Source organism: Watersipora subatra, chromosome 1, assembly GCF_963576615.1.
Source record: "Watersipora subatra chromosome 1, tzWatSuba1.1, whole genome shotgun sequence".
Lineage (NCBI taxonomy): Eukaryota > Metazoa > Bryozoa > Gymnolaemata > Cheilostomatida > Watersiporidae > Watersipora > Watersipora subatra.
This window is the reverse complement of record NC_088708.1, coordinates 6,331,522-6,354,501: the sequence shown is the minus strand read 5'-3', so window position 1 is coordinate 6,354,501 and position 22,980 is coordinate 6,331,522. Positions and strand designations below refer to the sequence as shown.

General features: G+C 36.5%; 2 protein-coding genes across 4 annotated transcripts; both read right to left on the bottom strand.

Moving 5' to 3' along the window:
- Positions 1-3,238: 3,238 nt before the first annotated feature.
- LOC137405187 (forkhead box protein C1-B-like) lies at positions 3,239-4,925 on the bottom strand. The gene is made up of 2 exons (XM_068091419.1): positions 4,216-4,925; positions 3,239-3,905 (listed from the first exon to the last, which is right to left on the bottom strand). The coding sequence occupies exons 1-2, from the start codon at positions 4,742-4,744 to the stop codon at positions 3,403-3,405; spliced, it is 1,032 nt and encodes a 343-aa protein (XP_067947520.1). The 5' UTR covers positions 4,745-4,925; the 3' UTR covers positions 3,239-3,402.
- A 1,609-nt stretch (positions 4,926-6,534) lies between these two features.
- Positions 6,535-22,732, bottom strand: LOC137405121 (anaphase-promoting complex subunit 7-like). 3 transcript variants are annotated; one of them, XR_010979747.1, is made up of 18 exons: positions 22,651-22,732; positions 21,703-21,849; positions 20,698-20,769; positions 20,500-20,580; positions 20,291-20,406; positions 18,810-18,923; positions 18,138-18,222; positions 17,193-17,285; positions 16,969-17,057; positions 15,328-15,442; positions 12,743-12,893; positions 12,028-12,128; positions 10,277-10,324; positions 9,913-9,938; positions 9,040-9,152; positions 7,932-8,048; positions 7,366-7,477; positions 6,840-6,868 (listed from the first exon to the last, which is right to left on the bottom strand). XR_010979747.1 is itself a non-coding variant. In XM_068091347.1 (17 exons), exons 1-17 carry the CDS (start codon positions 22,717-22,719, stop codon positions 6,809-6,811), a joined length of 1,683 nt encoding a protein of 560 aa, XP_067947448.1. In that variant the 5' UTR covers positions 22,720-22,732; the 3' UTR covers positions 6,535-6,808. The 3 variants fall into 3 exon arrangements, 2 of the variants coding, with proteins under 2 accessions (XP_067947448.1, XP_067947453.1); XM_068091347.1 differs by lacking the exon at positions 9,913-9,938 and having other exon boundaries at positions 6,535-6,868; XM_068091352.1 differs by lacking the exon at positions 9,913-9,938 and having other exon boundaries at positions 6,535-6,868; positions 12,752-12,893.
- Positions 22,733-22,980: the final 248 nt, after the last annotated feature.

The following is a 22,980-nucleotide window of genomic DNA, read 5'->3' as shown; positions in this document are numbered from 1 at the left end:
GCATATGTACACCTGATGCCCGAGACATACTCACCTTTGATGCTCAGGGCACGCATACCTATGCGTGATGAACGATACATGGCTACACCTGATGCCCTAAGAATAATAGGCCTATGTTGTTATTTTGATATAAATTGATGAATACTTTAACCTTGTGAAGTGGAGTTTTATATAAGGAGACGACACAAACCTGAGGAAATGGTATCATATGTGTATCTGGTAATTTGTCTAGCCCCTGTTTCGTTAGCGTACCTGACCGGTATGCTACCATGAAGGGTGAACATAGCAAAGAATTTACAATCACACGCTGAACATAGCGGAAAGAAGAGAAGGAAAACCCGAAGTTCTGAGAAGGTGACAAAGGATTACAGAAGCAAACATATTGACTTACTACGTATGCTGGTATACAAACTATCTGTTGAAATTAGAGGTTCCAGATTCTATGTTTCGAGTTGTTTAGAAAATCTTTTACGTCATTTTTTCAGCAGTTTAAATCTAATGTTAGGAGATAATTTTAATATTAGAGTAGCTTTTCATAATATTTGATAAGTCTACTTGAGTCATTAGTTTTCATAACCTTTGCAAAACTTCCTAGGATAGGTAACCAATTTATTCTTTCTGAGATGGTTCTATTGCCAAGACTCAGCAAATCTATATATAAATCTGAAAGCTTGTTTGTCTGTGATTCGGTGTGTTTAGGTATAGCTATTAAAATCATACAATGAAGAATTCGTATTGCAGAAGATTTGATCAGGAAATCATATTATTTCTATCTAATTTAGCTGGTCGAAAAATAATAGCCACAATTAATATAAATAGAAAGTGAGAATATAAATATTTTATTTAAATGTAGAAATAATGCTTTATCATTTTCAACAATTTTCAAACAATCAAATAAAAAAATGTTTGCTAATTACAGTAACTTATAATATAATAATGATAGAACAAAATAGTATAATAAAATTAATTAATCGAATGCAATAAAACAGGGAGGAGCACTAAGAGAATTGATTAACCAGATAGTGACACTATCTTGAAATGCTCATGAATTTTTCATGTGAAAAGTGGAGTCATGTTTACTAAAGAATGCTCATCTGGAGTACTCATCAATACAGAAATCAACAGCCACAGATGACTTCACACCTGACCAGACTGTTTATAAGAGAGACGTTGTAATATATTTACTTCGGAAGCACCTCTTTGTCAACTCAATTACTAGATGACCTGAGGCTATGAAAAAATATTTACTTGTACGTCCCACACTTATCCATTTATTGGTTGATTTCAACTATCAAATCTGCCAGTCAATGCCTTATATAGTTCATTACACTGATTACAGTAACAACAAAGCAAAATAAAATGCAACACTGTATTTTCAGCAAATAGAGCTTGTTCCATCTATACAATAACATAAATATCCTTGGAAGCTCAGCTCAATCGGGTTCATTCTCTAAAATTCGTCAAGTCAAGTTTAAGTTATCCGTCAAGTATCTGCTCAATGTACAGCTATTTTTAACACTTCACTCAGCTAACTTGGCTACTATTTGTTGATGTTGAATTCTACTTTTTCTCCATTGTAAAAATTATAGTACACTTCAGCTGTATAACTGTACAGTTCACAACTGCAAATCGTATAACTGAATAGAGTACAATTCTTATGTCTCTTGAATCACCAACTTAACAGAAGCATTTGAGAAATCCAAGTCAGTTGGAAACATAATTATTCATTACACCGAAAAATCATTGCGGTTGATTTACCAGCCTCCTTTCATAGCCATCAAATGCTCATCAGAGTTAGTCGGTATGAATATCATTAACCTGTTATACCTGTTATTGATTAATAACGGTAACACTGTTAGGTAATAACAAGCTTCAACACCAGACTTGGCACCATTCTCAAAATGTGTCAACTTTTTGATAATTAATAGTTATGTTTAATACTGTATATAAATTTTTAATAATTTACTTAGCAATAACTACCAATGCTCTTAGAAGATTTACACATGTACTAAAGCATGCTTCGTGTGGGGTTCATAATAAAACTTTTAGGAAGGTATGACAAAACAGCCAATTCCAAATTTTTCTTGTTAACATTTCCAGTGAGCTTATGAGATAGCAGAACTGTTATAGATAGCTCTAAAACCATAAACCATTATAAATTTGAAAAAAAAATTAATCAGTCCGTGGCATGTTCTAGCTTCGTGTTGGCTCGTTTAGAAGGTATTTCTAAAATGTGACATGGTCAGCCTTTATACGATTTGTTTATTTAAAAATAGAAGGAAGTACCTTTCACTTGTCTGAGTGAGCAGTGAGAGAAACAAACTAATGAGACTCAAGTGGAACAATTATCATGGTCTATAGAGTTGTCAAAACTAGAAGGATACTTGAGGCTTTTCATTCGTACAATATGAATATTAGTCCTGGTTAAGCAGGTGGTTTTTTAAACACAGAAGTCTGTGCCCCCATTTTAAACTGAGTGTCGAGAATAAAATAGCATGAATTGCAGCGGGATTAATTAATGTAATTAGTCCCTGTCAATATTGGCCACATGCAGCTCTCGCCAGTGTCTTCAGAGTACCTGCGTCTAGTGTCAATGTTTTTGGTATCATATATAAATATCATTAGTTTTCCCTATTCAATCCTATTGTTTATAAGTGTTGTGACATTTTGAGACCCGTTGAAAGAAACAAACATAATTTGTTGACAAACCTAAGTGCTGGTCTGTGTCAAAAATATTGACTATTTGGTATTATAAAACTGGGCGTGTTGTCTCCGTTACGCTGCTCAGAAGCTGGAAACAAAGACATCAGCGTATTGAATCGCAATTAGCATTGTTGGCAGCATGATAAAATAATAAGAAATGTGTATTTAATAAATAAGACATTGTGCATAAACGTGCTAAAAAGTCGAAACTACAAACTTCACTGCTGGTAATTATCGGTAATTAGTTTTAAAGTAAAAGAATTGATTATAAAGTCAGCTATTTTCTGACGCACTGAATTTCACTGTCAGTACATTAATCACAAAGAGCCGCTACTCACTGACATAACTATTCCAGGTTTTAAATGCATTCTCAAAAATGTAAAATTTGGTTGACGAAGATATCGCTTCCCAAATCATCTAATCTCAATATATACTCTAACGTGCTGTGAATCTATTTTAAGATGCCTGAAACTGATGCATGTCTATACCTGAAAACTGCAAGCAGTTTTAATATTTAAATAATATGACACTTAGATTTTCAAATTCATCAGTATATTTTTAAAACTTATGCATATGACAAAAAAATTCAAGTTTTAAAATTGTTTATTAATGAATCAGCAAAATGACAGCAATTAAATAAATGTAGAAAAATAAAACAATAAATCAACAAAAATAATATATTAAAATAGATTAGAGCCATTAGAGGATAGGCTGGCTACCTGGAAAGGCCGCTAGACTTGGAGCCATAAATGGAGGCATAACAGGCATCAGGCCCAATGATGGCCTTGAACTGTGAGCAGTCATGACTGCCGAGTTTCTAGCTGTTAAGTTAAAAAGGAAAGGATTATATAAATGACCAGAAAAAGGAGGAATACCAACAACTGCTGGACTGTGAATGTCAGCTATTTTTGGTGGAGGACTCGGTATGGAGTCAAATATGTCACTTCGCTGTCTCTTGCTATTCAGCGATTCACAGTCTGTAGAGATCTCGGTGCCGCTGTGGCTCATTATGTTCTCTATGGTGAATGCTTTTCTCTTTCTATTAATATCTGTAGTAGGAAAGGTATCAAGAGGAAGCTGTGATGGCAGTACAGGTGTCTGGTGTTTGGGAGATAAGGAGGAATCGCAGGATGTCTTGGTTGAGATTTCGCTATTTTCGTTTGCACCTTCACTCATTTCTAGAGCTTCATCATCACTGCCAGCTACAAGAGACACAATAATATATAATATATGCAGTATATAGCAGTATATTTATATATGTTTTAAAAGTTTGTGTGTTTCAAATTATTACATAATTTGTGACAGATTTATAACTCCGGTTTATATTGCTGCGATCAGCCACACAATTTACTCTATGAATATAATATTTACTTCTACATTCTTTTAATTTTTTACTTCTTTTCTAGCATCATTTAATTATGGTATTATTATTCAGAATAAAATTTTTCAACGAGGTTTAGTCTATGTTATATAGGCGTATCATCATATAAAAGCATAGAAAAAATTACATACCAGTGGCGCTGTCGAGATAGTTTTGTTGGTCATCGCATGAGCCAGCCTCACTTCCACCTTCATCGCTTCCACTGACTTTGCTCCTGCGTTTTCTGCGCCTGTAGTTGCCATTTTCAAACATGTCTTCACACTTGGGGTCGAGAGTCCAGTAGTTGCCCTTGCCGGGTTTGCCTTTCTCTCTCGGCACCTTCATGAAGCAATCGTTGAGGCTAAGATTGTGGCGAATAGAATTCTGCCAGCCTTGCTTATTCTCGTGATAGTATGGAAACCTGTCCATGATAAACTGGTAGATGCCGTTGAGCGTTATCTTACGATCAGGGGCATTCTTGACGGCCATGGCGATGAGGGCTATGTAGCTGTAAGGAGGCTTCTGAGGCTGCTCTCTCTGTTTCATCTCAGCGAGCATGTGTAGCGCGTATCGGCTGTACTCGAACATGTAAGGACTGTAAGCTGACATGACCGCGGATGCATGAGGCAAGGATGAAAATCTTTGATCGACAGAGTTGATGAGAGAGCCTGGAGATGTCATGGTGAGGTAACTGCAGGTTTGGATGTAGCTATGGCTTGCTGTGCTCGGTGAAGCTCCATTTATATGCGCTTTTTATGTTATCTTAACAGCTAGCTATGACCAATAAAACGAGAAATGAAGCACGCTATATTTACTCAAGACAGCAACGGATTCGAACCAACCAATCAGCTAACACCAATAATGTATTCCATTTCACCGCGCTGTTCATAAGGTAAATGTATACTGATGTGTCATTCAAATCAAACCAACAAACGTGATAATAGCGATTGATTGAGGCTGTTTACACAGCAGAATGCTGAAGCTAGCTAACCGTATCAAACAAACAAACAAAACATTCATATATTCCTTTTACAAAAAACTTTTAGAGTTGCTTTTAGATGTATTTTAGATTCACACAGAGTGCAGGAAAGTGTGCGATGAATAAGCTATCGGAGAAAGCATCGTATTAGGATATTGGAAATTTGGATGCGTTTACAATTTACACAGTATTTGACACGTAAAGTCTAATGTGGAGGAAGCAGGCTTCAATTTCTAGTTTATAAATCCTTTGCCATTGATTGTGGGACATTGAATTGCAGGCTTTCAAAGGAAAAGCAGAAGCAGTAGCTTGTTATTCTTCTATTGATTCTCTCAACTGGTGTATAAAAATGTGTTAGCTTAATATTTACACACTATTAGCTATTGAACGGCTCGGGTTAAACTCTTAACACCCGGTTTAATCACGATTCCCTGTTAGCTGCCACTTAGATTTATCTTAATAAATTATGTATACAATTTGACAGCTAGCGAGCATCAAATTTGGTCTCACAAAAGAGATTTGTTGAAACAGAAGATGTATTCCGACACAAGAACATCCGGATTACAAATGGAGAGGGCATCTCGATACCTTGCCACTCTCTTAGTAAGCTTGTCATTAATGTTGTTATAGTCGACCCTGTATCATTATTATCTTAACAGTAGCTGTCTAATCTTCAGCTGCCCTTTTTTAGCCTGAGAACCTTTAATCGTTCAATTTCGGGATTGACCCATGAATGTCCTACCGTGTTAGTGGATATAGCGCATTAGACGAGTATAATATTATTTTATGTGTACATAATGTAAAGGACCATTAGAATGTGTCAAAGAGGGCCATTGAGAGAGGGGATGTATACTCGCATGATGCACACCTGCCTGCGTAGGCTGGATGCTCGCACGTGCTCAGATACCCAATCAAAAGAGACGAGGGTCAGAGCTACTCACTGTCATGAGGTTAGTCTAGGCATGTTTGTAATTATTTTGACAACTGCCTTCACTAAAACGCTTGACAAAGGAAAAATGAAATATATTTGATTTCTCATTAGCACACATTAGGAGAGATTCTATAAAGTGGGAACAATGATACAATACACTGACATGTTTTATCATTACAAGCTATTAGCAAAGGAGATGAATGCACTGAGAGAGCTCAGTATTATTCTAGGGATTGTTATGATAACTCTCGCAGTTGTAATTAATTGACATTTGATTCCTGCAGGCTTTTTGTTAACAATTTTAATGCTTACATGTATTCACACTTGTATGTATGGATTGGTGTACATTAGGGGCATGACAGGTGTGGCCCATGGCGTGGCATTATTTGTAACAACACTTGTATATGCGTTTAGCTAATTTCCTTTAGCATCTGATATTTTTCTTAGCTAAGAGAATAAACAGATAGCCACTGGATACACTAAAAACAGTTTGCCTAAATCAGCCAATAGCAGCGCATCTATCTTTCTCCCTCCTTTCAGCTAAAGCAAGATTCGAGTAAAATCTTTGCATTAATATGAAACTAAAGAGAATATTTTTGACAGAAAATAATAAAGTTTCTAAATTTGAGCAAATAAAAGAACAATGGGAACGAATGACTAGCACGAAGGTCAAACTCTATTCCAGATAGAGAGCGGCAGCGGATACTGATGCCATGTCCAACATAAAAGTTTCTGAGTATATTAGACCACATTTGGGAAGGTGAATAGGCTTTATCTAGAGCTATATCTCCTGACTTGTGATGAAGGCGTGAATACATATGTATATTAATAGTCATCAATAGCCAATCTCAGGATCGGACCAACTCAAGCGATCTACTTCTTCACGCATTTCTACCTGCAATTAATGACACCTTTATGAAACACATGATACCTTTATGCAATAAATGATAGCTCTATGCAATAAATGATACATTTAGGCAATAATGATACCTTTATGTAATACATCAAAACTTTTATGCAACAAATGATATCTTTATGCAAAAAATGATATCTTTATGCAACAAATGATACATTTGTGAAATAAATGATAATTTTATTTTAATAAAGTAGGGCCTTAAATTTTTAATAAAAAGAAACATCAAAATGCAGCTAAAACTGGAACATAGAGGTATTGAAAGGTATATGAGTCATATCATGATACTATGAAATAGATATCAGTGAAAAGTAGATATAGAAAGCAGTGTGGAGTGTACAACACTGCTGCCATACGAGCCATAGAAGCATGCATTAATAGAGGTAAAGTATAGCAAAGATAAATGCAAGATGGTGGCTGCGCATGAGGCCATGTGCTAACACAGAGATGCAGAAGTAGGAAAGAGAAAAAAGTAATACCTCACTGCTGTGCCCAACGCTGTCGCCCTCATAGCTTAAATCCATTGATATATCAGGCTTTCTCTCTACCCTCTCAAGTCCATCCTTCGCTTTTTCATTTGTAGAATCCAAGCTAAAGAAAATTTAGGTCAGTTTTACAATAAACACACAAATTACATTCAGTGTATAGCAAGCCATTACTCGATGGAGAGCATAGCATTTGTTATGAACTATCACTGTATAGCAAGCTATTATTCTAAAATTAGGATAAAAACTAAGCTATAACTATTCTATGCTGCTTTATTTATTTTAAAAAACAGCACTTCGTAGAAATGTGGAATATAGCATCGACCTGATTATTATTACTTCATTTAGAGAGCAAATTACAGCAACTTTTAAACATGACAAAAACTCAAACAGTAGATTGTACAGAAATCACTGAAAATAAGTTTATGTGTGAATTGCAGGCAAATGCGTAAACATGTCAGATTGAATCATGCACAGCTGTGATTACACGCCTCACACACAAACACTTGTTTTCAAAACAAAAGCAGTAAGACAAACCATTGAGTTGAGCATGTACTCACCGTAACGCTATACCGTAGTGATGCATAGCTCTCTGTCTGTCACCGGTCTCTGAAAGTGCGTCACCGTAAATTTGGTGCAGACGAGAGGTATTGTTATTCCTGAGGCTTGCTTCCAAACTGTCAATACATAATTATCTGTGTTTTGTTACTTTCAGTGCCTTATGATCGCAAGACCAAACAACTTCTATTGACTGCATATTCTACTACTAAAATTCTGTTCGGTGAGGTGAAAAGTATTCAGCTGAATATATGAGTCTCCGCTCTATGTCTCTTCATCACTCTATGTCTCTTCATCACTCTATCTTTCTTCACCACTCTATGTCTCTTCATCACTCTATCATTCTTCATCACTCTATGCCTCTTCATCACTCTATCATTCTTCACCACTCTATGTCTCTTCATCACGCTATCTTTCTTCATCACTCTATATCTCTTCATCACTCTATGTTTCTTCACCATGCTATTTCGTCACTCATTCACCAACCACCACCTCGATCTTCCATCCTACACATCTGAGATACACAACTCTAAGGTAAATTAGCAATAAAACCTCTTTTTATTAACTATTATCTAATTCAAATAATTTTTTTACATATGATTTTATTTTTCAAAACAGTTGTACTAATGTGGTTATTTTAATGCAGCGTGTAAAGGTGATATTTACAACTAATTAGCCTGCGAAAGGTATAGCTGGCTCTTGGCATGTACAATGAATCACCGATAAGTGAATTATATTGTATTCTTACTGGTATGTTTGCTTCAACATACGAGAGTTTTAGCATATGAAGCAGACCTGGGAATGAACAAACTTCATATGTAGAGGTGCAACAGTATATTATATAATATATATCATTATATATAACAGGACTCCCACTAGCTCATATCACAGCTGTATTTACCAATAACAGTGAGTCAATCGCTATAATGTCCATTCGCCTAAAGCATCAAGCTATTGTATGGCAAACAGACAGTCAGGCCATAGAAGTACATGTATAACAGACAATACAAAGAATAGCTCATCTACTATAACGCGAAAATGTGGACCAGTCCCACTCTTGCTACCTGGTTGCGATTTACACACAACAAAAGGCAAGCGAAACCAACTCACATCTGCAGAATCTTTTTGTGCTTTCCATGCTTGGATAGAATATCAGCCAGGGTGTAAACGGGCAGCAGGTAACTCGGGTCTCCTTCAATAGCCTTCTCCAGGTATAACTTAGCCTAAGGTATCAAACAACACCACTAATGACTCGTATCCCCTTCATATGGCACATCATACAAGAGGGGCTCATCCTCAGGCACCATACAGCAATAGACCAGAGCTATTCATAACTGGAGGCGATAAAAAAGAATAGGAGGGCCTGTCAGTAAACTTGCTGGTTTACTCGTACCCATATGAACTGCAGCTGGTTACATCTTAAAGGCAGTTTAATAAATGTCAGCCAGCTTTGCTCAGCGGGAGAACGTGTGAAGCAAACCATAAGACCTTACCAGCAAACAGAAAAAGCACACAAGAGCAGCCTGCATGTACAATAAAATAAGAAGAATTGTTTGTATATAAATTAACACATTTAGCAAAACCAATAGTGTGAAAGGAATTAGAGGTGATTAAACTAATATGGTTTATTATATCACAATTATTGCTATAATTCACGCTGCGCCTGGTGTTAGTTACTGCCAAATAGTAGTAATGAAACAAATATTTGATTTTAGCAGCCGAGCGAATTGCTGTTTGTAAAGTGTCGTAGTACAATATTCTAATGTTATTGTATAAGATAAAAAACACAAATGTCCATTGGAGATTGGCATAAAGTGGGTCCTGGAGGCAGCCATGACAACAGCAGCAATATTCGTTGACAGCACACCTGTTCGGCTTAGACCGGCAAATTTTTATAAACTTCAAAAATACATCAACTCAAGATACGCCTACCGCAATAGTCAAACCGCTGCTAGTCAGTAGTGCCAACTGCCATCAACTTACTCGCACATCCAACCATAGTCACGGCCCTATAGAACAGTGCTTAAATATTCCTTCTATTGAGGTACAAGGAATACCTCTATTGAGGTACAAGGAATACCTCTATTGAGGTACAAGAAATACCTCTATTGAGGTACAAGGAATACCTCTATTGAGGTACAAGGAATACCTCTATTGAGGTACAAGGAATACCTCTATTGAGGTACAAGGAATACCTCTATTGAGGCACAAGGAATACCTCTATTGAGGTACAAGGAACAAGCAAAACAGAAGCTAAAGAAAGCAGAAACTAATAAAACTTGAATGAGAATAAAATGTTGAGCCGCAGACAGCAAGAATAGACAGCGAGAATAGTATGGGATCTTACCTTCAACTGCTGTTGCTGTGTACCTGCTGAGAGAGCCTTCCCACAAAACTAGAGACAAACATACAGTCATGTAAGTAACTAATTTAGTTGTGAAAAACTAAAAACTATTACATATGAATTTAATCTGTACAACATATGAGAGAATCTATACGACATACGAGAGCCTTTATACAGTAAGTAGAAGTATGCTAGAAAATATATACAGCTTAAACGAGAATGTGTACAGCATGCAGTAAATCCGAGAAGGCACACGAGTTCATATAATTGCTATCTGAAGCAAAACCATAAACACTACTATAACTTATACCTCCTATAACCTAAATTAAATATAACGTAAAAAGCTATGCAAAGCTTTTGGTTTGTACGACATAAAAAATTCCATATAACGTAAAGTGTCAAGTCGAGGTAACTTCTCAAATTCAATTTGAATGGTAACATATCTCACCGCACTTGTGAGAAAAAAGAGTAAGGGTGCATCTTAGGTCAGTACAACGCGCATACAACGCGTGCGCAATGCACATACAAGGCATAAAAATTGCGAATACAACGCGCATACACTATCATCACAACGCACATGCAACAGTCAATAAAAGATAAATAGAATACTTTGTGTAATGTTTTAGACTTGTTTTATTAACCGACTATAAATATAAATAGAGTATTGAATAATAACATAATATTATTACTACTATTATTATTATTACACATTAGTATTATTAATAATAGTAATAATTTATAGCGCACATACAACGCATGCGCGTTGTATGTGCACCGTTACCTAAGATGCACCGTTACCGAAAAAAGTACTAACAGCATTTATATTTATTATATAGGCCTATTCAATTTCTGTGACATTCTAGCTTGTTGTGATAGATTGTCAGATGTGTCGACAATACAGAGAATAGGAAGCTGCGCAATTGGTGATAAATACTTAAAGGCGATCGATTGGTGCAGGTGTTACAGTATCGGACCACCAATCGGATTGTCACAAATTGGAGTATGGTCGAAAGTTATCGTTGATCCTAACCTTTACCTCTGGATACAGATAGACGAAGAACAGGTAGACATCGCTCTTTTTATAGTAGAATATATATTTTGGTCTTGCTTGATTGTAAACGTATAAAATATTTACTATAAATTTTACTTTCCAGAATAGACTTTGCTGTCTATAAAAAATGAACAAATTGTTGTAAATGGACGTCGAATATGTGCATTTCAATCAACTCATTGTAAAATACCGCAACCATGGTCTATAAAACCAGTGAAATTGTTCAGAAAAAGGAGACAAGTTGTCGATGCGAACTAATAATATTACAGTTACAATACAGCCAACAAATTAAAAGGTTATGTCTAGTTTTTCCTTTTTGTATGGCCAAAGGGGTGAGTTCGAAAAAATCTTGGAATAGATTAGGTAATTTACAAGTATTTTACTGTTCATATACCATAAAACCTCCAAAGCGTGAATGTTCTTGGAACGGATTATTTACGTTGTAGTAGTGTCTATTGTACAACCCTACTGACAACGCAAAATACTTTGACCAAGTTTCAATATAGCTACATGGAATAGAGTAAATACAGTTTGTTTGTAAGGAACCTTCTAGCAACTATTTCTTTATAATCAATATAACGTAAAACATGTATGCAGAAGCAGTGATAGATACAATTACAAAAAAAGACAAAAGGTGCATCTACAGTATATATATATATATATATATATATATATATATATATATATATGTCTATCAACTCACATATAAGGTAGAGGGAGTGCTTCCTATCATTTGCACAACCGTGTTGGCCAGCAATATGGCTTCCTTGACCCTCGATGCACTGAGGTAGGCTTTTAGACACTCTGGCAATAATATTATAATATGAGTGCGGAACAAACACCCAAATCGACCTTATACAGCTGTTGTGAGCTGCGGATGAGCATGTTTTGCTAAATTAATGTACTATCATATGTACAATACATAAGGTAGCTTTTCATGCATAACATGATCGTAAATGGAGGTCATACTAAACGCTGTGATATTTACAGACAAGATATACTAATAGCAAATGAGAGTAGGAGCAGATAGTTTATGGCATGGGAAAGACTTGGTCCTTACTGTGCCACAAATTCTGATGGTAGGTTACCTACAGTACCATTGTAGGTGACCTACAGTACCATTGTAGGTGACCTACAGTCCTACGGAAGGTTACCTACAGTACCATTGTAGGTGACCTACAGTACCATGGTAGGTCACCTACAGTACCATGGTAGGTCACCTACAGTACCATGGTAGGTCACCTACAGTACCATGGTAGGTCACCTACAGTACCATTGTAGATCACCTACAGTACCATTGTAGGTCACCTACAGTACCATTGTAAGTCACCTACAGTACCATGGTAGGTCACCTACAGTACCATGGTAGGTCACCTACAGTACCATTGTAGGTCACCTACAGTACCATGGTAGGTCACCTACAGTACCATTGTAAGCCTCGAGTCGGTAGGGATCCAGTCTCATGGCCTCCTTAAAAGACTGTTCTGCCTCAGAGAGACGGTCAGTTGAGGTGAGGGCAGAGCCTTTGAGCACATGTGCTGTGTAGCATCTGGGGTCTAGCATCAGTGCCTGTATCATAAAAATCACATCTGTATTACTTTCATTGATTGCTGTGTTTTGTATGAGGCCTAATGAACCCAGGCTTTCATGGCCACACAAATCTACTGAGAGCGTACTGTATCCTGTACACTGCTCAACTCACTATTATCACACCCCATATTTAAATCAACAGAAAGACTATACAGTAGACGCTCCTATATTGTAAACCTCCTTTTACATAAATTCCACTTGCAAAAATTTTATGTCAAGGTTGTACATCGTATTACGTAAGAAATTCCATATAATGCAAAGCATATTGTTGCTGCAATTTGCAAGTTGGTACAATTTCACAAATTCAATTTGAATAACGAGAGTCCCATAATTAGCCTGAAAAATATCATTTTCTCTCTCGTGACACCGAGGAGAGAAAATTATGTACAGTCGTATCTATTATATATACTAGAAATTCCCCTGTCATACAGCCCACGACCAAAGAGATATTGGAAAAAAAGGGTACTAATAGTTGAGAAATGCAATATTAGTAGTCAAATGGCACTGCAGTGCAATAGGATAACTGCAATAGTAGCTGCAATGGTAGCTGTAATGTACTGGGTGTTATTATGTACAACAAACAGCAATAATGAAAGGAAAAGATTATGTTTATATCTTCCCCCTGCAATAGGAGAAATGCAATATTAGAAGTAAAATGCACTGATAGTATTAGGATAACCAATATTATTAATATAGTAATACAGTAATAATACAAAACCAATGCACAATTTTGTTTACATTTCAAAACGTCATAGCAACCAATATCAAGAAGTTGTGATATTTATCTAGATTTTTAGAAAATCTATTTAGCAAAATTATTTAGAAAAAATAATAACAGTAACATATTGCCCAACATCGGTCACTACATACTTCGATCTTGTAAATTCGAATGACTATTCTTATAATTAAATCTTATAAAATCGAATAATTATTCTCATAATTAAACATTGTAATAATCTTATAAGAATCGTTAGAAAAACATCATCGTCATTTCCTTTACTTTCACTGCTTTGAACATCAGTTGGAATACCAAAGTACTCATTATAAGTGACTAAAATGTCAGTTACCTTCAAATCGGCAAAAAGAAACGATTACTTTTCAGTACTTTTACGTTAGTTACAGAAACCTTCGGCAATTCGACAATGCTATGGACTGGTGAAATGTGCATGCTGTTCTTGTGAAATGTGCACGACTTAATGGTTCTACTCTCTGTCTCACAACCTTCTCGGCGTTTGGTTGGCCGGTCTTACTTTTGATTAAAAAAGCTTGTCAAAGTTTTAATAGCTATTTTAGGCCAAATTAATCTGTCTATTTGTGTATAATCCGATCAGATGGGTAAGGTTTAGGATATTTTCTACAAATTTCAAAGACTTGGTAACATATTTAAACAGGTTTATATGTGTTTTGTATCGTCATTATACTTAAACGAATCCATTGAAAAATGGTTAAATTGGTTGATGAGATTTCGGTACAAGGGTTTGCGACGGCCGTTGATGAATAATTTTCGTGACTTGTATGCACATATGCATTTATCATAAAGCTCCCGAACAATCGCTTCGCTCGTGTTTGGTCGTGGGACTAGTACCTTGGTAGTCTAGCGTGTTGTGCCGATGAAATACAGAGAATAAGTAGCTGCACAATTCCAAAATGCTGGAAGGTGGTCAATTGGCACGACGTTTGAGTGTTGGTTTACCGAGCTGAATGTCATGAATTCGACCCCGTGCCAACCCAATTATAGCTTTAGACGGACAGACAGATACTGTTGTTATTACAATAAAAATTGTTTTGACTTTATTTTTAGTAGTAAAAAATAATTTCTTTTTTTCTTAGCTGTAGAGAAAAAAACGCAAAAAAAGCGATTAAAATTGACATTGAAGGTGTGAACTATCCTTAACTGCATGTAAAACTGTCGTAATCATGGACTCTAAACCAGGTGCAAGTGATAAGAAAAAAGAGAAAGCTGTCGATACAAATCCATAATACCGCAGTTACTGTACAGTCATTAAGTTGAAAGTTCAGTTTAGTTTCTTTCCTTTTGAAGAGCCGAATGGGTGAGTTTGGAAAGATCTTGGAATAGATTAGGAGATTTACATATATTTTACACTTCATATAACCTAAAATCCCTATAACGTAAACGTTCTCGAAATGGATTATTTACATTGTAGAGGCGTCTACTGTACCATATCTTGTACACAGTTCAGCTAACTATTATCACATCACATAATTAAATCAAGAGAGACCCTACTGTACCTTGTACACAACAAAAGCATACTCTAGCATAGGCTCTAATGCCAAGATTTACTCTGAACTGTTTAGAGTATGAGGATTGTGTTAGTCATTTTTTTTGCTCACTAAACTTAGCTTGAGAAACTGGAAATAGTTGAAACAAAGCGGAAAAGCCCATTAAACAAACCTTGTGGCTGAAATAGATGGCTTCTGTGTATTTTTTGGTAATGATGCTATAAAAGCCGTGAACAACCCATGGCTCAGGATCTGTAGAATTTGTGGTGCTCAATTGACTGCATAACCTGAAATAAAATATTTGTCCTGCAGCTCTGGAAGTAATTATTATTGTCTACATGATTGCGAAAGAATCCACGATGCTTTTGTGTTTGATATTTCACCATATTCATATTAACCAGTCTAGCAAAATATGTATGACCGTCTTCAAATTATTTGTGGCATTCAAAGGTACATGTATATAAAAGGTTGTCTTTAATACAACTGTTTCCCATAAATTAAAATAAAAAGGTTGATCTACAATAAATTAACATTAAAGCACAAAAGAATACAGTGGATAAAAAGAAACAACGAAATGAGATATGTAACAATATATTGTTATTGCACGCAAGTAGCAAAGGTATCGAGTGTTTTGTGTGGAGGCATTATCATCAGTCCCTTTGGACCACCCTGAATTTACAAGCTATGTCAAGCATATTTTAAAAAGCAAAATGAGAAGCAAAAGCTAGAGATAAACAGGCTTATCGACATATCGACAACAAATATGCATCAAGTAGCCGGTTATTTATACTACTGATATAATGTATCATTGATTAGAGTTATCTGCGTTACTTAAGACAGTCTGTAGACAACTCCAAACAATTACATGGATTAGCGCTACAAAATGATTAAAAATGTGAATGGCCTCCTGGAGATGACTACGAGATCTTCTACACGACCTTAGCTAGAGAAGCTTTATATCATAGCTTGTCTATGCAACAAGAGAGTATAAAAATATGCAATATCACATGACTGTTATTTTCGACAGATCCCAGGTTAATATTTGTAGCAGATCACAGCCTAATATCACAAATCTTGAACTCAATGTGCATTATCACTGTGTTTCCATGCTTCAAATGGGTTCAGAGTTGCCCACTGCCGACAAATCTGCACCCTACCGTCTCAGTGATTTGGAGTTGTACTATAGATCTTTCCAAGATGCGTGATGTATTCCTTAAAATAAAACTTGTTAAAGTTGACTCACGTTCGGGTCAAGGTCACTTTTCAATTGATGCATAGTCAACTAGTTGAACCAACTTTTCAAGATGCCCGATCGTAATTCTATTTTTGCGATCCTTATTGCGGTGCTCTATATTACAAGATATCAACAGAATTTACTACCTAGTATACAGATCTTACTTCAGAGGTCGCAAAAAACAAGCAGAAACATTAGTGAGTAGTAGTAGAAAGTTTTTGTAGCAGAGACCCACGTGGTGGCACGCTGAATTTTTTAAAACTTTTTTGGGGAGACCTTGTCCGAGTATTATCGATTCGGATCTATCAGCAGTGAGAGTACTATGCTGTCACTTAGTACTCTCACTGCGAATGCCTTCGTACAAAGCTAGCAAAGTGAGATGGCGCTGAAAGCATTCAAAGTTTACCGTTTCCATGTTTCAGAGTGGAAGAAACTCCAAACCCATTTGAAGAATGGAAATACAGGGTATTATATCTTGTGATAAAGATGAACACTCTGTACGTGAGGCTCCCTTGATTGAAGTAACAGTTATTGAAGTCTTTGCCACGTCTCACACACTAGCCGCTATATAACACTCACTTAGCGAGATTGGCTTGATCACTCCAGCAGAGAAACACATACGCCATCTTATCTGTATTCCTGAGCACCAAAGGATCCACTTCAAGCACCTGCAGTCATATGATAAGCGAACTGTGTAATAATGTACGATATGCGTCTCTGAAGAGACAATATGCTTTGCGAGTAAACTACGCCATGGCCCAGATCCCCACTAGTTATCGAGAAGTGTGCGATGCTCGACTCACCTCTTGCCATACTAAGCTAGCCTGCTTGTACTGACCATACTTGCAGTAGACATCCGCTTTAGTGTCCAGCACCACAGCATTCCGAGGGCAAACCTGAGGATGGATGATTCAGTAAAAATAAGCCAGGTGTTTGCTATAAAATCTTCCAATGTATAATCCATGAAAGGCAACCAGCCTTCTGAATATGGTTCCAAGCATTATCTTGCAAAAGCTGTCTTATTGTCACTATACACACCACACAGTAAATTGTTAAATGACATACATCTCTAAACACAGTATGTTTCTAAACAGAGTATGTTGCTATACATAGTATGTTGCTATACACAGTATGTTGCTATACACAGTGTCACTATACACAGTTTGTTGATATACACAATATGTTGCTATACACAATATGTTGCTATACACAGTGTCGCTATACACAGTTTGTTGCTATACACAATATGTTGCTATACACAGTATGTTGCTATACAGAGTATGTTGCTATACAGAGTATGTTGCTATACACAGTGTCGCTATACACAGTTTGTTGCTATACACAATATGTTGCTATACACAGTATGTTGCTATACAGAGTATGTTGCTAAACACAGTATGTTGCTATACAGAGTATGTTGCTATACACAGTATGTTGCTATACACAGTATGTTGCTATACACAATATGTTGCTATACACAATATGTTGCTATACACAATATGTTGCTATACACAGTATGTTGCTATACAGAGTATGTTGCTAAACGCAGTATGTTGCTATACTGAGTATGTCGATATACAGAGTACAACGCTATACACAGCATGTTGCTATACATAGTATGTTGCTATACAGAGTATGTTGCTACACACAGTATGTTGCTACACACAATATGTTGCTATAAACAGTATGTTGCTATGCAATAGAAATCTATTTACAACTGATCACAGTCTAGTAATTGACTTACAGACCCGATTAAGATGGTGTGCTGAGTTGAGAGATGCAGATATATTCTTGTCTACCACGTGTTGTTGGAGATCTAACCATTCTACCAGCCTGTAAACCATAATTCTTGAGTGCTTGTTGTAAAAATAGTCAAAAATAAGGAACAAACTCTGAATGAGATTGCAGAGCCGTACAGTTCTATTGTGTGTTGAGGGAAATAGCCCTAAGCTCTCCTCGTAATAAGGTCAAATATGGCAGACGGACATGACAGTGTGTACACACTAGCTGTGACATAGCATTGTCTTGGTTGCTACACCATTAGCTGTGATCCACCATAGTCTGCTGCATCATTGGTTACCGTATCATTGGCTGATGTGCATTTTAGCTGATGCATAATTGGCTGATGCGCCATAAGCCGATGCATCATTGGCTGACAAATCACAGGCTGGCACACCATTTTCTGGTATACGATAGGCTGGTGTGCCATTGGCAGATGCTCAATTGTTGCTACACCATTGGTTGGTGTACAATTGGTAGGTGCATTGATTTATGATATGAGAGGTAACCCATGTTTTGTTAACCTATATTTTAAAGATTTAAGATAGTTCCTGCAAATCAACAGTAAAATACATTTGAACAATAAGGCGCAGTAAATAATCTATTTGTAGTCATTTGCTAAAAGTGTGTCGGAGACTAACCAGTTTTCCTCATTCACCAAGGGCATAGAGTTGAGTATTAAGGTGTCCACATTTAGCCTGGTCATGCCTAGTGTCAGCAGGTTTCTTGCTGCTTCCACTGAGAGAGGGCAATTTCTAAAACCATGATGTAATAGTGTCAAAAGTCTAGTAACTAATATATAGCGAGGGCGTGCATGAAATTACTGTAATACAGCAAAGTACATAATAATGTCCCAAACTCCGGTGGAGACTGAAGTTCGCTATTTCTGGAAAGTCTCTAGAATTTTATGAAACCTAACAGTGCTTTATTGCTGCAAAACCTTAAAGGTTGACTTGCAATAAAATTCCCATTACAGTTATTTGGTATCAAAAGATTCACCATGTCTTACTCTGTTGTGTTGTAGGTGCCACATATGTGGGAATGTGATTACAAGCTCTTAAAAGCTCAAAAACGAAAAGCCGCCGTAGATTGGAATCTCTTTATTTCGATGACGTAGCCATGAAATTTGGTTATTGTCTTGTTACGTATGTTCTCACGTGAATTGAAAGGCCAATAAAAAGCTCAATATAAAACTTATCGTAGCACTAGTTTATGACAAACACTTCGGGTTTCAACGAAGACCCCGTATCAAATATAGATGCTCGCTACTTTACAGTTTTGTTTCGGTTTGGTCTAATCGGCAAGCCGTAATCTGATCATGTGACCCAATACTTCGCAAATAATTTCTGCAGCACTTTTCGATTATCACAAGTGACCAACAGGCTCGTCATGATTATCAGACAATGATATGTACTCCTTCAAGATAAGGCTAGAAAATTAAACAAATTTTTACGGTAAGTTATAGGATATCACTGCTAAAAGTGACAGCATTACGATGACGATAAAACAGATGCGTAAGAACAATAGACATGGTTTTATTGAATGCGTGAAGTATATTTGTGAAAATATTTCGACGAATAAGGTTGCATAAAAGTGTAAACAGAAACCATCTCTCACAACTGCATCACCTTTGAGCTGTTTTGGAAAGAGAATCCAAACAACGGCGGTCTCGTGTGGCTGCGATTTTCTGTTCGTTTTTGAGCTTTTAAGAGCTTGTAATCACCTTTCCACATATTTTGCACCTGCAACACAACAGAGTAAGACATGGTGAATCTTTTCATATCAAAAAACTGTAATGTGAATTTTGTTGCAAGTCAACCTTTAACAAATCAATCGCTTTGGACCAAATAATTTTTCAAAAGGTTTCGTCCAAAAAGTCATCCTGGAGATGGAGAGAACTTTAAATTTAGTTTTTACAATAAAATATGCTTTCTTCATTATTTTTTTCAAATGTTAGCTCAAATAAGATCCATGCTTTGTTGCCAGCATTGGTGCTAACTTCACTATAGAAACCAGTGAACATACGTTTAAGAAATATACAGCAACAAAGCACTCAAAACAGACCAAATTGGAAGGTAGAGATGACTCTACCGCTGCTGCCCCTACCAACTCTAAAGTGTACCTGAGTACTTCTTTATAACATGTTATGGCTGAGCGATCCATTCCTTCCTGTCTATACAGGTCGCCCAGAGCCATGTTTATAGCCATCGTCCTTTCTTTTGTATTCAAGGCCTCTAACTGTAAGAAGTGAGGAGAAACTTGCCATGCATATTAAAACACTAAACCTTCTGCAACTGACATTCATGAGGGACGTAGAGTACAGAAACCTACCACACGTATGGCTGATGAAGTCTGGTGCTGCTCCATATAGACCATGTATAATTTATATCTGACATCCACTTCACTCATCACCTGACACAACAACCAACCAATGTACAAACATCCAAGTTCACAGGAAGAGGGCTTAATATATGCTAAGTAGAGGCAGTAAGAACTACCGCTGACACTCGTAGACAGGTTGAGCCTTACTTTGCATTGACGTTCCGTTGGTTCACCGAGAGATTTGCTACGCCATATACCCAGAGCTTCCTTGTAATGTTTCTGGTAAAAGTAATAGGAGCTTCTATTATATAACAGAGAAGAGGTCAATGAGAGTAAGTGAATTTCTTTTACTCAGTGCCTTAGGTGTCTATTTATGCTACACTTTAACCCAAGCATAAATAGGAGGTACATCAGCATCAGAATGTACCTTGTCTAGCGTAGGGTTGCCTTTACTAGTGCTACTCAACAATGGTGATGTACGAGATTTTAAAGTCACGTAAAGCCCTTTTGTAATGTGGTAAAATATACATATAAATGTACATGTATGTCTCGCAAATAACCTCAGAAAATCTACAGTCTCCACCAACTAGCTGATGACATATGTGTAGTTCACTATTCTGTTTAAACTTCAGCCTACAACGGCAGGCATAACCTGCTATCAGCAGAGCATTAGTCTGTCAACTCAACATGCTTCTGTTTGACATTATAATGTAAACAAAGGTAACGGAGCTCTTTAATGTCTCTGAGAGACTATTAGCATGCATCTGTTCTGTTATTCTCTACCGTATCTTAAAGACAAAATAGCCATCATGGAATGGGGTAAGAATAAGAAATAAGGGTTAGTTTTATGCGCATTTATATGATTGGAGTTGTCTTCTACATATGCCCAATGCGTGTGGTAAAAGGCAAGTATTCGATTATCATGGCCTAAAAACATTAAACCATGATTTTACTGAGGCATCGCTACGCATGCGCTCATCCACTGTTAACTGTCCCCACTGACTAGGTTATTGTGTACCGTAGTGTATCCCAATCAAGTCAAAAAACAAACATAGTCCAGAACTACTCAGAACTAAACTTCAGAGAGGTTTCGGATGTGAGTCCAGATGCCTCATGTGTACCGCTAGGGCATAGCGAATGCAAACTCATCTTTAATGACTCCACTGCATCGGTGACCTACTACTAGTATCACATGTACAGTTACTAACTCACCTCAGCCTTTTTGAACTGCCGAGATGCATACCAGGCATCCGCATAGAAGACATGAAGCATGCAGATGTGTGCCGGTGTGAGTGATGATAAGGAGCTCCCATCTTCTTTAGATATTAGCATTGAATGTCTCGACAGTACCAAACTTATCTGGGACAAACAGAAACTTTATTAAGTATAAAACAAAATTAAATTAAAAAAAATTTGTATTAAAATTTAAATAAGTCAAAGAATTGATCTGTGGCTCCTAGGTGGTACAATTAATATTAAATAATGGAAAAGTATAGCAACAATTTGAGGCAAAATGCATTGAACTTATAAATGCATGAACGTATACAAAACTTTAGTTGATTTTTTCAAATATCAAAATGTATCGGTTTTTTTCCTTTGCGATTGTTTTTGATGTTTGAGGTAGTTTAACTGCCAAGAGGTTTCAAGATTAAAATCGTCAAAACTTGATCGCAAAACTTGGATCAAGCGAAAGTGTGATTATGATGTCTATAGCTGTAACAAGACCAACAGAATAGAGACACGTAATGCTGCAACTTGAACACAAAGCCGATATCAACTAGTGTTGTCATTTTGCACGGATTTTTCTTCTGATCATTTTAACCATAATCAAGTTTTGTTGATTTAATCTTGAAACATCCTGGCAGTCAAAACACCTCAAACATCAAAAACATTCGTGAATGCTAGAAAAATACTGATACTTTCTGATATAACCTACAAAAACTTTGTGTAAGGTCATCTTTAAATACAAAAAACAGCTCTTCTAAAGCACAGCAAGGGTTTCCTGTTTCCAAACTGCACACAAATAGGCTGAGAGAGAGCTAAGTGTGTCCATGTGCATATGAAGTCTAATACAACTAATATGATAGTGTTGACTGACACACCTTTACTCGCACCGTCTAGTCTAATAGACCTTTGTACAAATACTAAATTATGTCTTACCACAATTTTTAAATCTTCATTAAGATTTGAAGAGTGCAGTTTCTTGATCTCCTCAAACACTTTATTCATAATGACACCGAAGGGAACCTGCATCACATTGAATATGGAGTTATTGTCACACGAGTTGCTCTCAATGAGACTATAAGAAGTAAAGATTATCATCAAAATTGAAAAAAAAACTTTGAATTGTTTAGTAAGTAGATCAAATATATTTTTGGTCGACAGAAACTATTACATAGGTGGTTTAGAACAAAAGCAATTGATATATTCTGATCATACTTTAATCTACATGTACTGCATAACATCTCTTTTCTGACATACTCTATTGCA

Excerpts from the sequence above, each read along its gene's own strand:
- LOC137405187 (XM_068091419.1), bottom strand. The coding sequence starts at position 4,744 with ATGACATCTCCAGGCTCTCTCATCAACTCTGTCGATCAAAGATTTTCA. Across the intron at positions 3,906-4,215 it reads CTATCTCGACAGCGCCACTG|CTGGCAGTGATGATGAAGCT; the intron begins GTATGTAATTTT and ends TGTCTCTTGTAG.
- LOC137405121 (XM_068091347.1), bottom strand. The coding sequence starts at position 22,719 with ATGAATAAAGTGTTTGAGGAGATCAAGAAACTGCACTCTTCAAATCTT. Across the intron at positions 17,286-18,137 it reads CAGCACACCATCTTAATCGG|GTTTGCCCTCGGAATGCTGT; the intron begins GTCTGTAAGTCA and ends ATCCATCCTCAG. Across the intron at positions 8,049-9,039 it reads CACAAAAAGATTCTGCAGAT|TTTGGAAGCAAGCCTCAGGA; the intron begins GTGAGTTGGTTT and ends ATGTATTGACAG.